We start from the raw sequence: 17,276 nt of genomic DNA on the forward strand, positions 1-17,276 counted from the left end.
AGAAAAGAATTCTTCTCTGAGTTTCTCTATGACTTTTTGCTGTTGCTTATTTACTATCGACGCTATTAATTTATACATTTCAGCTGAGATAGTGTCCTCTGCATTTGTTCTGTGTGGTTATTGAGTATCCTTGACATGTTTCTGCCTTTGATTCTTTACTGTAGATGTTATTACTTCAGGGATTTCTTTTTTCATTTCCAATCCGAGTTCCTCTATACCTTTCTGCAACTCTTTCTTTATTTCAGAAACCATTGATTCATTGATTTCAGCTGAGTGATTCCCAATTTGTTCTGTGTTAGTGTCCTCTGTGCTTGTTATTGGTAGGCTTGGGTTCTGAGATTGCATTTTACTCCTTCTTGTTGTCATTTTGTGTAGCACTGTCTTCTGAAATTTGTTGTAGAGCTTTGGTGTAGTTATAACCTTAGCACCTACTGAAGGTGCAGATCTACAAAATTTAGATTTATCCAGTTGTGCCTGGCTTGGTTCTGGCTGCTGTGCTCAGCTCCTTCCTGCTGCTGCCCTTGGGGGTGAACCTGTTGTGCACCTCTGGCAAGATGTTCTCCTCCTGGAATAGCTGGGTGATTCTGTCCCCTACACTTTCTGCAGGGATTACAACTGCAGTGTTTCACCTCAGGCCTGTATACCAGACATCAGCTGAGTCTGGAGGGGACAAGGTGGAGTAGAGGGGAGAGGCAGCTCTCCCACACACTCACTGGGACTGGGCTAGGACTGGATCTGGGGGTTCCTGGCATGTGGCAGAAATTCCTACTCAGCGGGCGGCGTGGAGGAGGTGCTGCAAAGTGGTGGAGCACATCCCAAGTGGGTGGAAGAGGGTCTCACCCACTCTGTGAGTGGGCTGGGACCGGCACTTCCCACCAGCACAGTGTATCCAGAAGCTTTCCCACACAGTCTCCAGGCCTGGGCTAGCACTGGATCTATACCATCCATTTTTAATCAGTTAGTCTTGTTTGAATATTTGCAACAAATATATTGCTGTATGTTACCCTGTTTCTATCTTTGTTTCTGATTTTCTTGCTTTTGGCTTTACTCTCCAAGATAAAATAGAATTATATTAAGGAAGAAGGCTGCTCACCAGGAAGACTCTCACATAAAAGTGGAAGAAATAGCCAATTCCAACAAATCTCAGTAAAGAAACACAAAACAATATGAAAAAACAAGGCAATATGGCTCCTCAAAATGTTTATAACTCTTCAGAAACAAAACCCAAAGGAATAAAAGTGGATGAAATACCAGATAAATAATTCAAAACTTTGGAAAACTGGTGTAGAAGATAGGAAAAGAGAGAAGAAAAAAATGAAAGGAAGAAAATGACAGAACAACAACCATAAGAAACTAGAAATCATGTTCACAATCATATAAAAACAATATGAAACAATAAAGAAAAAAATTAAAAAATAATTAAACAAAGAGAAAAAATTGTCCATTTCCAAGTTTGTCTCTGCTGTCCCTGGTAGATAATGTGTGGAAGTAGAGCCCAGATCCATGTTGATGTATCCCAGTAGGCTAGCAGTAGCTTTGTGGCAGGGTAGTGGAAGTTGAAATTCAAATTGTTTTCTGGCTGTGATGCTGGGACCAGACTTTTCAGCCTATAGTGACAAGTGCACCTTCTTTGGTCTTGGATCCCTCTGGGATCCACTAGATGGACCCAGCAGTTGTTCTGAATTCTGAGCTCAATTGAATCCTCTCAAAGATGGTTCCTGCCAATCATCCTTTCCTGTGGAACATTGTGTCCTGCAGTGCTCACAAGCAGCTAGTGCAGTACTCCTGATCTACTGTTTCCTTCTCTACTGTGTTTCTCTGTAGAAGTCTCAGGTATTCCCAGCAGTTCCTGAGTGTCTGCAGGTTTGAACTGCTCCTCCCATGCAGTGAGTTCTGACTCAGGGAGAAGGCTCAACAGGCTAACTTCATCTTCACTGAAGTTTCTCTCTTCACTCCTCCCCCCATAGACTTCAATTCTGACTTCAGATCCTTCCTGAGTACAGAGGACTCACTTCCCTCCTTCTTTTCTTCCTCACATTGCTATATGCCATTGTCTGTTGGAAACTCTCAGAGAGGTTCTTTCTCTGCTGCTTACCATTCTGCCATCTTCCTAGAAGTTGGATTACCAGATCGTACAGGAAGTTTGAGAAAAAACAGAAGTCAAACAAAATGCAATACAACATTCATGGATGAAGAAATTATTTGCTGAATTGAGGAGTATGTGAGCAACGGGCTGGAGAAATCTGGAGCTCAGACATAGGTTGTTCCATAGCTTTTGTTGAATTGGATCTTCTTGGCAGAACTATGATGCCCCATTTAATAGATAGGCTGACTGGAGCTCAGAGAAATAATGTACCACTCAGAGTAATTCTAACCAAGGTATGAACTAAAGGTCTTCCAACCTGAGCTCTCCAGATCATGTAAAATTGAGGCATTATGAGAAATTCCTAGTGTCATTTTTAGCTCTGTCAATTTCAGAAAAGACAACATGTATGAGTGCTCTCTTCCTCAATGCTGGCTTTGCATAGATGAGCCATGGCTGTTGCATTATTCATTGACTGCTGTGCTGAGTTGCCTACATAGCTCTGTGGGTCTGAGACACATATGTTAGTGGACCTCATCACATGGCATAATAAGCAATGATGTTTAGAAAGCCTACAAACCATGAGGTATTAGAAAAGAATCCTCCACCCTGACTGTAATGTTTTTTACTAAACAGCTGCCTTAGGAGACATGAAGGTCCCATCTGTGCTCAGAGTTCAGGTGCAGGCCCTTAGCTAATGATTGAAGAGCTTGCTACCTTGTTTGACCCCCAGGCAGGCTCTGGGGAATGGGTAGTTAGGTGACATGAGCACAAGTCAATTGTGTGTGGTTTCACCTACTATCAAAATAGGCATTTCCTGGCCCTTTTCTCCTTGACCATGCCCTCCTGGGACTCCCACTGGGTAACTTGATCTGCCTGTGGCTCACTGTGCTTGTTCTCTCTATTGATTTCCTAGGGCAGTAAAGTTCTGATGAGACCTACAAAGGGGAAGCCCTGAGCTCAGTTTTAGGTTCTGAGCCCACCACCTACATTGTGTCTTCCTTCTGCCTCACCTCCAGTCAGTTGTATACTTTATTGGTTATATTTTATGGCCCAATGTCTCAAGCAATGGAAGAATCCAAGGAACACAGAACCGTGAGTGTAACTCAACCCCATTTTGTCATGTTCCTATCTCTCTACCTTCCTGTTTTCCCTCTTCAGCAGCTTTCCTGTTAGCCCTGGATCCAGCCTCAGTACATAATATGATGTCTAATTATTCTAGATCCCATCAGGGATCCTCTCTTTTAGGGCTTCATACCACTTTCTTTCCCCCCAACTCCTCCCAATATTATCAAGCAATAGAGGTTCTATGGCTTACAAAACTGCATTCTGAATGTTACCTAGTTTACTAAGCCAAGAGAATTGATATTAGTGAGAATTTTCATTGGGAGATGGTAGAGACCAAAGCAAAGAGGGTCTCCATTACTCTGCCTACTTTTTGCCTTTCTTTACCCACTCACTCACCCCTGATCCCATAAATATTCCAAAGATTAAAATCATGGACAACAAATTGCAGATTGTCAATGCTTGTGAGTTGGAGCAATCGCTTCTCCAAACATCAAACTTAGGGCCCTCTTCGAGTCGGATGTCAGCTATACCAAAGAATATAAGTGCCTCCAACGTGACCTCAGACCTGCGGCCTCCGCTTGGTGAGTATCATCATTCTTAGGACCTGACCTTCAAAATTTGGAAGCAGATGGGTTTGAATGTGCTCTGTTCTGAGGTCCAGGAAGAGGTGGCTTTGATATCAAGTGAGTAGAAAACAGCCTCTGCCCAAACCACTGTGATTCTCACCACCACCATTAAACCCCACCTCAACCAGGCCATACAGTAGTGACTGGGACTGCTGTGTGCAGGGAAGACCTATGGCCGAGGTGAGGTTGGATCTGAGAGACCTGCTGGGAGCCCATGCTGAAACACTACCATGTCCTCTTTTATTCAAGTGCTCTCCCAGGTGCCCACGTAGTCTTCATACCACCAGGGATTGCATGCTTCCAAGGCTGGAAATGGGTGTAGATGATGTTTAGGAGGGCACTGAGTGGAATGGGCATGGCAGCCCAGCCTAGCACCAAGAAGGAGCACTTGTGTGGCCTTGTAGTTATCAGCACAGACTTAGGAGCTGGGCAAAAGCAGGTCAGTCCTGACATCTTCACCCTGAGTGGGTTACTTCACCACTGTATCTGTATTGCTTTCCTTGTGAAGAGAAAGTACACAAGCTTGCCTTGTAAAAGAAATAAGAAATAAAAGAACTTTGTAAAAGAAATAAATCATGTTAAACATTTAGCAAAGTCTAATATGCAGGAAATGTTAAATAAATATGAACTTTTGCTATTGTAGCAGCTTCTGCTATTATTATCATCTGGAACCCTGGTAGGTAGGTGTGCATAGCCTATGAGAGAGTAGAGACTCAGGAGGAGTGGTGACTTACACAGAGAAGTAGTGCAAAAATGGAACAGCTCCATAAATTCCTGGAAGCCTAAATCAAGATATTTTATTTAGTGCTGTCTGTGAGAGTGTAAGATTCTGGATTAGACTGTGAAGGAAAATGTTCAGGGGTGCAGAGAGGTCCCAGGCTTTTCCTCATCTCAATTGGCTTAGACAGGAGATCACTTCAGCATGAGGAACCCCAGTCTCAGTAGCCTGAATCCTGCCCCTGCCCATTTGGCAATCCCCTAACCTTTCTGTCTTATTAAACTGTTCTGATAACCTTAATTCATCTAAATTCATCAAAAGAGGTGACACCTGTCCAGTTCTCTGCAACACAGCTGAATCTCAGTGATATTGAATGCATGGTGTACCCTCTGAAAAGAAAACTCAAATTGGATAAACAGAAGCTGCATCCACTTAAATACAACAAGACAGGTGAGACTTGCATTTGGCTGAGAGCCTGGGGAGGGGCTGTGGGTCAGCTAAAGAGTCCACACAGATAAGCACATACATGCAATGAGACCAAGGTGGGATACTGCAAATAATAATAATAATAATAATAATAATAATAATAATAATGATAATGATGATGATGATGATGATGATGATGATGATGCAGGAATGGGCTTGAAATGGTCTTTCAGGGACTTTGCTGTGCTGAGACTGCTCCTTCACCATTTGACAGATGGGGAAACTGAGAACCATACTGGTCCTGCAGTGTGTCTTTCCTGACAAGGACTATGTGTGACCTTATCTTGGCACTGATTAGCCCATAACCCTAATTGGCCACTGATGATCTCTAGGGCTCCAGAAGCTCCCAAAAGTGTCTGGGTTCATTTCTGTGACCCAGATACTTTCCTTTCTGATTTCTCTTATGTTGCTATTTGTTATCTAAATCACCCAGACTATAAATCTCAGCATCTGTAGACATAGCACCTCTTCATCTACAATGTCACAATCAAAGTGGCTACCTCTTCCTACAACAGCAGGCCTAGAGAAAGTAGCTCACAATCACTTAGAGTCACAACCAGGATAGGATCTACAATTCTCTATACTTGGTGAATCATTTCTTCCTCCAGCCACACTGCTTCTGCTTTCTGAAAGTCCCCCCACTCCCTTCCTCTTTATCTACTCTTTCAGGGCCTACTCACAGCACTCCTACCATCCTAAAGCCTGGTAGTGGTGATTGCTGCATTGCCCTGAAATTTTGCCTGACTTTGCCCACTTCTCTTAGGTGACAGGCACAAGTCATTCTATCTTCTTTGTCTCCTTCACTTAAACTGAATAGTCATGTTACTTGGTTTTCATTCTATTGGCTACTTCCTCCACTCTGACACAGAATTTGCACTTCTACCACCTCCTCAGAAAACAAGTTTCACAAAATTCTATATGAGTCCTTTTGTGAAGGCATAGAGATGCTTACAACCCTGTGCCCACAAAATTCCCTGTTAGGCCTCCACTAGTATCTTTTCTCTAGCTCTTCCTTCTGCATTATCCAACTATAGGAAGCCTTTCCCAGTCCTTGCTATGGTATAGGAAGTTTATATTCATAATGCCATGGAAAAGTTACTGGAATTCTAGTGAGTTAATTCCAATCTACCACTTCCAGTACAATCCGTGGTGAGAACAAAGACACTAAGGTTTATTTGTAATTATGGGGAACAAGGGGCCCTAAATCCAGCAACAATGATGGCTAACTGAAACAAAAGCTTTGAACCAGGTCCAAACCCAGGTTTTATTAATTTGTGAAGAAGGGGATGATTGGAGGGTGAGTGCCTGTGAAAATGGCAGGAAGTACATCATTGCTACGATTTGGGTTAGGTAGGATGCCTGAAATCACCTCAGCAATATGCAGGCAGAAGGTTATGCATAAAGAATAATCCACATAGCACAACTTATGTAGTATCCAGTGTTTTGGGGTGGGTGCCTCTGCTATGCTTTTATGCCTCAGGAAGTCATTGCCTCTTATCTTTTTTGTTGTTGTTGTTTTTGTTTTTTGGTACTGGGGATAGGACCCAGGACCTTGCACTTGCCAGGCAGGCACTTAGGCTGATGAGCTATATCCCTGGCTTATAGCCTCTTATCTTAAGGCTCAATCAAGCTAACAGTGTGGAGCACTCCAGCTGGCCTCATACATGTTTATGTGCAAGCTAGTGGGGAAGGGAAACACTGTCTTGTTAACTTGCTTCAAAGACTACAAATCTACACTTCAGCTGGACCAATTTGCATTGCTTAAAGCCAAATAAAGGGATAATGAAAAATCCTAGCCAATTCTAGACATCAATACATGGAATTAAGGCTAGGTTTAGCCAAAATGGAGATAGCTGTGCTTCTTTCAAGATGGGCCATCCAGGTGGTCCTCCACACCCAACTATGCAGATCATTCCCTATTTATCAACCAAAGCAATTACCCTCTCCTTCCCAGCTATGTTGCTCTGAATTCCAGTGCCTAGCAAACTTGCATCTGGCAATAAAACATGATTGTCATTATGGTCCTTAGATAGCTATGTATAACTACTCAGTGTTATTTGAAATGAGTACATCAGATTTCCCTATGTGGTTTATCAAAATCTTTCTTCATAATGATCACTGTACTCCCATGAAGAAAGTTTTAGTCAAGCTATTAATAAATCATCTGTTACACCTCACTTTAAAAATAAAACCATTAATTCAGATGTCATAGGATTCAAGAAGAGAATCAAAAGCTTCAAGTATACTTGACTAAAGAGGATTTAGATGGGTGCATGACCACAGATTGAAGAGTATGAGAAGACTTTGGAGACCATGACACCAAGAGAACCAAGTGTTACCTTAGCACTTTAAGCCAGTATAACCTAAGCGTGTGAACTATGACTGTGGCCCTGAGCAGTAATTCTAATGTTTACATTACTAGACTTATTCCCATAGTAGACAATAAAAATAGATTTCCCAATTATGGTTTCAGAATTAAGTGGTTCCTCTGTGGCCAAGGTCTCACAAGGTGAGATTTTTTTCAACACTCTGTAGTCTAGCACAATTTTGTTAAGCCTTCTTGCAATGGTAAGACAGATAGAAGCCCTGAACTCTATTTTTTTTTATTAATTTTAATGAAAAAGTAAAATAACAATGAAATAGTTTCAAAACAGGTTGGTAGGATAGTTATAATAATTAATACATTGAATATTATTGTCTTCATAGTAGTTATCCAGAGGACAAGATGCAGACATATCTTTGTCTAAATAATATTAGTACAAACCTTTCTTCACAAAGAACTAAGAGAAAGTAGCTGTATATCTATCCTATCTTGAATATACATATATATTTTTTTCACAACAAAAACAGTCTTTATTTATACTTTTGCAAAGTTAGTAACACGTGACACTAGGTTGCCTAGCTACTAACGTCACTATCCGACCTTAACCAGACAGGATGTTTATCTCAGGACTGAGGCAGCTTGTTTGCTTTAGGCAGTGAGGCCTAGCCCCACCTACACACATTTGCTCAATTTCCTAGCTTCGTGGCTCCCAACATATCCCCATTTCTGTTTTGTTTTGTCAGAGATGGGTGCTCCATTGCAATTAGAGAAGCTGTGTTTGGAGAAGCCTTTAAAGGATCTTTTCGTACTTGAAACCAATACAATGATTGCAGGTACAGTTCATTTTGAGCTCTGCGAAACAACCCAATATAGTCCAATAGTCCATAAAAGTAGTGGGTTATCAGTACAACTGAAAATTGTGAGAAGTTGTTGACTTGATCCTTTTACAGCCCAGCATATTAATACGGCATTACTTTTTATACCACATGATTATGCTTTTCTGCTGGATGGTTAAGACCAAGTTAAAGCAAGATCTGATTAAGTAAAAATGTAAGGTTTGCTATCTGATAAGGTCAGTTAAATCCCCTGAGTATTTACCCTGAAACCATGTAAAGCACCTTGTAATGGCCGTGATTCATCTAGATGGACAAAAGACCTGAACTCTATATGAACCCCTCCAGCAACCTTGAGATCAATTGGGTTTCAACTTCCCTGAGGGGCTATCTCCCTTATCTCTAAAATTTACCTAAGAAGATGTGTGAGATACATTCAAAGTATTAGAAAGGGAAAGATGAGGAGACATCATAATATCCAAGCTACAAATGAGAAAAATGAGACTCAATGGGATTAACTGGCTGATTGAGCGTAGAGGGCTGTGTCTATTTCCACAGTCATTGTTCTCAGTCTCTGGCTTTGAATCTCTTTTAAAACATGTGAATAATTCAGGAAAGTCACAGAGATTGTGAGTTGGTCAAGGCTTGAGCCAGAATATTCTACTGCAAATCTCATGTTCCATCTTCTTCACAGGTACAGCCACACCACTATCAATTGCAGTACAGTGAGTGACTCAAAGTAGACACATAAATCTACTTAGTTATTGAATAAACACACAGTTGGATAATTTCATTCTGTGAAGTTAATTTCCACCTTTACCTCCCTTTAATAGATGCTCTAAAAGGCTATGAGAAAGAGGAGGAGATGCCTTGCTTTACCCACTCCTGGAAAGTGGGAAATTTGCACCAATTTTCACAGCTGATACTTTTACAAAAGGATCACCCTATCCAGCCTCAGTGGCACAAGACTATAATTCCAGATACTCAAAAGCCTAAGCCAGAAAAATCAGAAGTTGAAGACCAGTCTGGGCAGCTTAGCAAAACTCTATGTCAAAATATAAAAAATGATAAAGTGGACATAAAACATACCTCAGTAGATCTTCAGTCCTATCCCCAACATGACCAAAAACATGAAAAACAAGAACAAACAAACAAAATGCACAAAATGCATGACCTCAGAGGTCAAGAAGTCCTTTTCAAGGAAAGTGGGTTTCACAATTCTGTGACAAAGCAAGGACATTTGATTGAGATCCAAGACTTGTTTAGCCCAGACTCAGGTACCCAGAAAGAACCTCGCACAGTCATAGTACATGGACCTGCTGGAATTGGGAAATCAGCATTGGCCAGGCAGGTGAGAAGAGCCTGGCAGCAAGGCTGGCTATACAGGGATCACTTCCAGTATGTCTTCTACATCAACTGTAGAAAGCTGGCTAGGTATAAGATATTGAGTCTGGCTATGCTAATGGCAAAAGATTGGGATAAGTCTGAAGTTCCAATTGGAAAGATTCTGTCTCAGCCAGAGCAGTTGCTCTTCATCTTGGATGGTGTAGATGAGCCAAAATGGGTCTTACAGGATCAGAATGCAGAGCTCTGTTGGCACTGGAGCTATCCACTGCCAGTGTCTGAACTGCTTGGCAGTTTGCTAAGGAAAACTGTACTTCCTGGAGCTTCTTTTCTGATTACAACAAGGACCACAGCAATACAGAAGTTCATTCCTTTTTTGGCACAGCCATATTGGGTGGAAATCCTTGGATTTTCTGAGTCTGGAAAGAAAGAGTATTTCTTCAAATATTTCACGGATGAAAAACAAGCAATTGCAGCCTTTAGGTTGGTGGACTCAAACTCAGCTCTCTGGACACTTTGTCTTGTCCCCTGGGTGTGCTGGTTGGCCTGCACTTGCCTGAAGCAGCAATTGGAACATGGGAATAAATACCCTCTGACCTGTCAGACCACCACAGCCCTCTGCCTGCACTACATTTCCCAAGTCTTTCCAGCTCAGAAACTAAGCTCAGAGCTCAGGGACCTCTGCTTTCTGGCTGCTGAAGGCATCAGGAAAAGAGACACCATGTTCAGTGCAGGTGACCTCAAAAAGCACCAGTTAGATGAAGCCATCATTTTCACATTCTTGAAAATGGGTATTCTTCAAAAGCATAGCTCATTGACATACAGCTTTACTCAGCAATGTTTCCAGGAGTTTTTTGCAGCAGTGTATTTTATCTTGTGGAATGAGGATGAAAGACAAGAACATCTCAATTGCAACAAATATATGGAAGAGTTGCTAAAAAGATATGAAAGCCATGACCTGTTTCAGGCACCAATCTTGCACTTCCTGTTTGGCCTTTTAAGCACTGAGGGGGCTAAGGAAATGGAGCACATCTTCTCCTGCAAATTGCCTTCTCAGTGGAAGTGGCAACTATTTCAGTGGGCCCAAGAAAAGGCCCCAACCCAGCCTCCATACTCTCTGGACTTCTTCCGCTGTTTGTATGAGACTCAGGATGAAGAGCTCCTGAAACCAGCAATGGCTCACTTCCAAGGAACAAGAATGTGTATCCAGACAAACACGGAGCTCCTGGTGTTCACTTTCTGTGTTAAATTCTGTAACCATGTGAAGCAACTTCAGTTAAATGATGGTGGACATCAGCCACAAGCATCATGGTCCCCTGAGGTAGCTAGGTGAGTATACTCAGAAGCCCTGTTTTCTGTTCCTTTCAGTCTCACAAGTCCCTGTGTTCACAGCACAAAAGACTCGAACTTAGCCTAGTGCAAGGGTTCAAGGGTGGAAGTCACTGACCTTCCCATTGGGTCCACCCTCTCCACTGCTCAAGGAACCACTTTTCCCCTGCTTTTCTTTTTTCACATGCCTTACATTGAGAAATGGCTCCCTCAGCTGGTTCAGCACACCTCATTGACAATGACATTGGTCCTGTGATCTTCACCCATCATTTCTGGGAGCATATGTCAGAGACAGAGATAAAGGGAGAGACAGAGACAGAGACAGAGAGTCAGAAACAGAGACAAGAAGAGCCCTATTTTTTCCTACAAAACTTATGTCCTTGCTTGTTTGAAAGAGAAGTTTTTAAAACCACAGTCCCATCTCAGCAGCACTGTAAATGTTTCCATACAGGTTCTCTGCCTATAATGCAGTTGTCATTGTTCACTGTGAATTTGTTTCCTACTTTATGTGACTTTTCCCCATAAATATTCATTAGTACTGATTTTGGACTGGAAATGTGTCTCAGTGGTAGAGAACTTGCTTGGTCCTTGGTTTAGGTCTCAGAACAGAAAAAAATAGAAGCACTGATTCTATGTCAGAGCCTAAAAATCAAAAATTTAAAAAACAAAAACAAATATTTTTTCCTAAAAAGATCAAAGAGTAGAAGAAGACAGCCATTGAATTATGTTAATGGATTAAGGAAAGGAATGATCACATAGGTAGACTGGGAAAAAAAATCCTGAGAGCAAGAAATCTTGGGTTTTTTTTTTTTTTCAGGTCTTCTAGCTTTAAATTTTTAAAGACTTTTTTTACATGATAAGGCCATTTTCACTGTTTAAAGATTAAGAACATATATATAAGCTAAAAGATGAAAATCACCCAGAATTTTATTACTCAGAGATGGCCACTTTTAGGAACTGAGGTATATTCTTCTTGTATTTTCTATGTACTTTTCTATGGGGAAAATTGAGCCACACTATACATTTTATCTGATGATCTGTTTTATTTTCCTAATATATTAAGGTTTTTAATATTAGGAAGGCTGATTCAGCTTAAGGGTGGTGGTACACACCAAAAATCCTAAAATTCAAGAGGGGAGAATAAGGCAGAAGGATTGCAAGTTTGAGAACAGCCTAACCAACTAAGCAATTTAGCAAAACCTTCACTTAAAATAAAACAAAAATAATTAAAAATCTGGGGACATATTGCAGTGTGAAGGTCCTGTGTTCAATTCCCAGCACTGCAAAACAAATTAAAATATAAAAAATTATGGTTCAAACTCAATCACCATATGACATCCTCTAGGAGACAACCATGGCTGATTTGATCATCTCCTTCTTCTTGCCTGTTTTAGCATATTACTAGTTGTTCATGGCTGTGCACCTGATTTTGGCCTGGAAGAGCCTGCAAACTGGCATTGCAAGTAGAAGGGGCCTGATATGGGTCTTCTTGAAGAGTGTTGAGCAGGCATGGAGGCAGAGGTTAGCCTGGGGCAAGAGGATAAAGGGACATATGGCAAAGCAGGAGCATCTGGAATGACAGAGGAAGCTGGAGACTTGGGAGAATGTAGTGGAAATTTATGGGCTTCTGAAGTGGTGAAGGAGATGCAGAGGCACCCAGTCAGCCAGAGAAAGCAGGGAGCACAGTAACAAGGTTTCTATGCACAAGCAAAAAAGTCCAGAAATGAATGGTGAAGGCTGACCAGGACTTTGAAGAAGGAAAGCTATACCAAGCATAGATAATAAGGTACTGAAGAACAAAGGACAACCAGCTTCTAGGTATCTGACTTATATTTCAGTTTCATGCATTTTCAATAATACATTACTAATTTCTTCTTTCAGAAATTACAAGCACACACATGCATCATATAAGTGACTTTTGAATGCCAGGCACTGTGAAGCAGGCTTGTAATTCCAGCTATGAGGAGGATGAGATAGGAGGATGCAAATGTGAGGCCACCCTAGGCCACTTAGAGAGATCTTGTCTTAAGAAAATGAAAAAACTTGAGTATCTAGCTCAATGGTAGAGCATTTCTGTAACTTCCAAGAGGCTATGGGTTCAATCTGTGGTACCATTAAAAAGAAAAGAAAACGTACAAAAAGAATCCTTTGAAAGTTCAATTTTTCTATATGATTTCTTTTTAATTCATTATAGTTCTGTAAAGTTTAAATAATAAATTTTGGCTCTGTGCATCAGTCAACATTGATCATCATCAGTCTTTTCTGAGGGATGTGTATCATTTATGCTTCAGAGTATGGTAAATGTTAAAACTGTACTAGGACTTTGGGACATCCTAACATATAGCCCTCACCAAACCTCTGAGGCAGCATGTACTTTTGCTATTTTGTTCTTACAGCTAAGGATACTGAGTGAGGCATAGGGAAGGGTGCTTTTATGGAGGCAGCTTTCCCAGGGCCTTTGTGTTTACTTTTGCATGATCTTGAATACTCAGGATATATTGGGCCATAATAGGCAAAAGTGCTAGTGGAGTGTCATTGTGGAGATATCTGGCAAGAAACTTGAAATATCACTAAGAAGTTTGGGTAGAGGTTGAATAGTTGAAACTTGGAAGCAGAAGAACTCACTAAATTAATGTGAAGACATAAAGAAATCACATGGGTGAAATCACACAGGGCCAAGTGTACTCTCGCACTCTCACACAAAGCCCATTCACCCTTCTCATTCAGACTACAGATATTCTCTGCAATAACATTCCCTTTTGCCATCTTTCTATTCTTGATAAGGGAATAGAAAAGTGACTGGTGTTAATCCACATGGATAGCATCATGTATGATCAAATCCAACATCCTATCACAAATCCTCAAGCCACCTCTCCTAGGTCCTGTTCACACTTTGTCATTTTCCTTTCTGGATTCTTGGGCTAGAATAGTGTACCAAAGGGATGCAGTTATATCTACCATGACAGAAGAAAGACTTTAAAATGTCCAAGTTCCTTCTCTATGCCTGGCCTTGAGCAAAGTACTTCAGATGAAAAAAAAAAAAAAAAAAAAACAGAAAACCTATCTTCCCTGACCTCAAGAAACTCCCAGATGAGACACAAAAAGATACAGAAAATGTAGATAACCCTATTGTCTTCCAGGGACTATAAAATGAAAAGCCACACAAAAGTGGATGGTTGCATGGCCCAGAGGGGAAGATGCAAAGGCGAGTCTGTCCTGGGGTTAGTACTTCCATGACAGCTTGGTGTTTAGGGGGACAGAGCCCCACTCCATGCTTAGGACTCTACACCATAGACCCTGAACATGAAGGTTACATCTCTCTCCCTCAGGTCCAACTGGCTCCCACTGACAACTGCAAATTGGAAAGCTTTCTTCGCTGTTCTTCAGGACAGTAGAAGTCTCAAGGATCTGGATCTATGTGGAAATCCACTGAGTCTCTGTGATCTGCAGTATCTTTGTGAGACCCTGAGAGATACTCGCTGCTACCTAGAGACCCTATGGTAAGTCTGCCTGGACTCTCCTCTGGAGCAGAGCTGGGAAGGGTGGTTGAAGGCACAAACTGAGTATATGATGAGTGATTGTTCTTTGTATTTATCAAATAAATACACCTGCCTATAACTTTCAAGAAGTAACCCACAGAGGTAAGATCTGTGCCCAAGTCTGCCTGGCCCCAGAACCCTCATCCATGCCCTCCACCATCCCCAGTCAGAAATCCTGAGTCTCTTCCCTGAAGTCTCAGACCAGTCCTCCTCAGCGGAGCTAGGAGAAGGTAGGATTTAAGGAAGGTAGGATTTGCATCCATAGAGCACATCTTGTAATGTGAGTCCTTTGGGATGGATAAAGCCATAAAACTACCAGGTATTTTGTGCTGATGGGACTACTGGTGGAAAGAAAATGCCCAATAGAAACAGACATTTCTATCAGAAAATGAGAGGAGCCTGGTGTATGTAAGTTTTCACTCAAGGAAAATTGCACAGGAGGGTGTGTAGCTATCACCTCTGCTGTGACAGGTGAGAGGTACTGAGCAGAGAGCTGTTCATATAGGTACATCTGCCAGCTGGATCTGTAATTTCTTGAACCATACTCTGAAACTCAGGGTTGGGAGCTGAGAAGAAAAACACAGATGGTTGGAGAAAATGTGCCGAAGGCCTGTTGCACTCTCAATGCCAATGGCTGAGACATGTCTTTGATATAATTGATCTTGGATTCCCAAATGCTTATGGAAGTCCAAATGACACCAAAAAAGAGAACAAAAGCAAACAAACAAACAAACAAACAAACAAAAAAAAACCAGGTGATGAAGGAGGTCTTATGAAAACAGAAAACGTGGACTTTGGATTTTGGATGTGGTGGTAGCAGTGACATTTAAGCCAGATAATCATAACCTCTCCCTCACCTGTAGTCTCAGGCTCCCCACAAACAACTGCTTTGAAGTACTATCCTCTCATCTTCTTCAGAAACCTGCCAGGCCTCCATCTGCAGATGTAGACACAAACTCAGCCTCCTCCTCTGGTCAGACCCACAACCCCTCAAATGCAGCCCATTGTAAACCACACTTCTCCCTTATGAACAACTACATCATCATCATAGCACAGTACAGGGCTGGAGAAATAGCTTGGTGGTCTAAATACCTGCCTGGGAAGCACAAAGATCCAGGTTCAATCTCCAGGACCAGATGCCATGCAGGCTACCAAACTTGGGTGTGGTGACACATGCCTACAATCCAAGCACCAGAGAGGATGAGACAGGAGGATCCTTAGGGATCTAAGCTACATAGTAAGACTTAGTACCAAAAATAAATAAATAAATAATTTTAAAAACAAGGTACACTTGGGATCCCCCAGAACCAGCCATAGCACAAGTCCGGTGAGTGTGTGGGAGAGCTTCTGGCTACCCTGTGCCCGCAGGACCTCTTCAGTTCAAACCCAGGCACACAGCATGAGTGAGACCCTCTTACACACCCTTGAGAACCACCACCACCACACCACAGCCCCCCCCATACCCGCTAAGTGCGTGAGAATTTCCACTGCATTCTCAAGACCCCCAGATCCAGGCCTAGCCTAGGCCTGGCAAGCGTGTGGTAAAGATTCCTCTGCTCCTCTATGCCCCCTTGCCCAATTCAGAGGTAGCTCAGGCCTGACATACATGCCTGGAGTGAAACTCTGCAGCTGCAGTCCCTGCAGAGAGAATAGGGGACAGAACCACCCAGCTAGTCCAGGAGTAGATCATCTTGCCAGAGGGGCACAACAGATTCACTCCCAAAGGCAGCAGCAGGAAAGAGAAGAGCATGACAGGCAGAAATAAGCCAGGCACAACTGGATAAATTCAAACTTTCAAATATGAACCTGAAATTCAGTAGGTGCTAAGCTTATAACTCTACCAAAGCTCTAAAACAAAGATCAGAAGACAGTGCTATTCAAAATACCAATGAGAAGGAGCAAAATGCAATCTCAGACCCCAAGCCCAACCATAACAAGTGCAGAGGACACTAGGACAGAACAAATTGGGAATCACACAGCTGAAATCAATGAATCAATAGCATCTTAAATAGATGAACTCAGATAAGAAATAAAAAAAGAAATCTCTAAATGAATAGCATCTGAAGTAAAGAATCAAATGCAGAAACATATTGAAGAAATGTAATATACCCACCAAGAACAAATGCAAAGAACATTAGCTCAGCTGAAATGTAAGAATTAATAGCATCGGAAGTAAATAAGTGACAGCAGAAAGGTATAGAGGAACTCAGAGCAGAACTAACTTCTGAAATAAAAAGAAATCTCTGAAATCATAGCATCTGAAATAAAGAACAAAATACAGAAACATATGGAGAAAAACCAATATGAAAAAACTCTGCAGTAAAAGAATTGATAACTGTTCTAAAGAAGACATTGATAACAAAAATAGAAGCGAATAGAAAAATGACGGCTTTCTTTAATGAGCAACACAGGAAAGAAATAGATCGCATGAAGCAGAGTCAAAGAGATATAGAGGAACTTAAAATCTCAATCACAAACTTGCAAAACCATATGAGTCGGGAGAGCCTCCTGCTACCCTGCACAGGCAGGACATACTACTGGTCCCAGCCCAGGCGCAGCATGGGCTCAGATCAGGCCTGACATAGAGGCCTGGGGTGTACCCAGCAGCTACAGTCCTTGCAGAGAGTGTAGAGGATAGAACCACCCAGCCAGTCCAGGAGCAGAAAATCATGCCAGAGGGACACAACAAGTTCACCCCCAGGTCAACAACGGTAAGGAGCTGAGCATAGCGGCCAGACCCAAACCAGTCACAGCTGGATAAATCCAAACTTTGTAGATCTGCACCTGAACTTCAGTATGTGCTAAGGTTATAACTACAACGAAGACCTACAAAAAAGGTCAGAAGACAGTGCTACACAAAGTGACGAGAAGGAACAAAATGCACACTCGGAACCCAAGCTCATGCGTAACAAGTGCAGAGGACACTA

The 17,276-nt window shown here is 41.9% G+C and overlaps 1 protein-coding gene across 1 annotated transcript in view; it reads left to right on the top strand.

Annotated features, from left to right (window-relative positions):
- Positions 1-3,581: 3,581 nt before the first annotated feature.
- The window catches only part of LOC105743093 (NACHT, LRR and PYD domains-containing protein 1-like), a 105,932-nt gene continuing 92,237 nt past the window's right edge, over positions 3,582-17,276 (top strand). The window contains exons 1-4 of the mRNA XM_023723411.1: positions 3,582-3,732; positions 4,817-4,945; positions 8,971-10,810; positions 14,140-14,310. Of these exons, the coding sequence (XP_023579179.1) occupies positions 3,582-3,732; positions 4,817-4,945; positions 8,971-10,810; positions 14,140-14,310 (2,291 nt within the window). The remainder of the gene's footprint in view (positions 3,733-4,816; positions 4,946-8,970; positions 10,811-14,139; positions 14,311-17,276) is intronic.

The sequence above is a fragment of the Octodon degus genome, unplaced genomic scaffold, assembly GCF_000260255.1.
Source record: "Octodon degus isolate 3935 unplaced genomic scaffold, OctDeg1.0 scaffold00098, whole genome shotgun sequence".
NCBI classification, from domain to species: Eukaryota; Metazoa; Chordata; class Mammalia; order Rodentia; family Octodontidae; genus Octodon; species Octodon degus.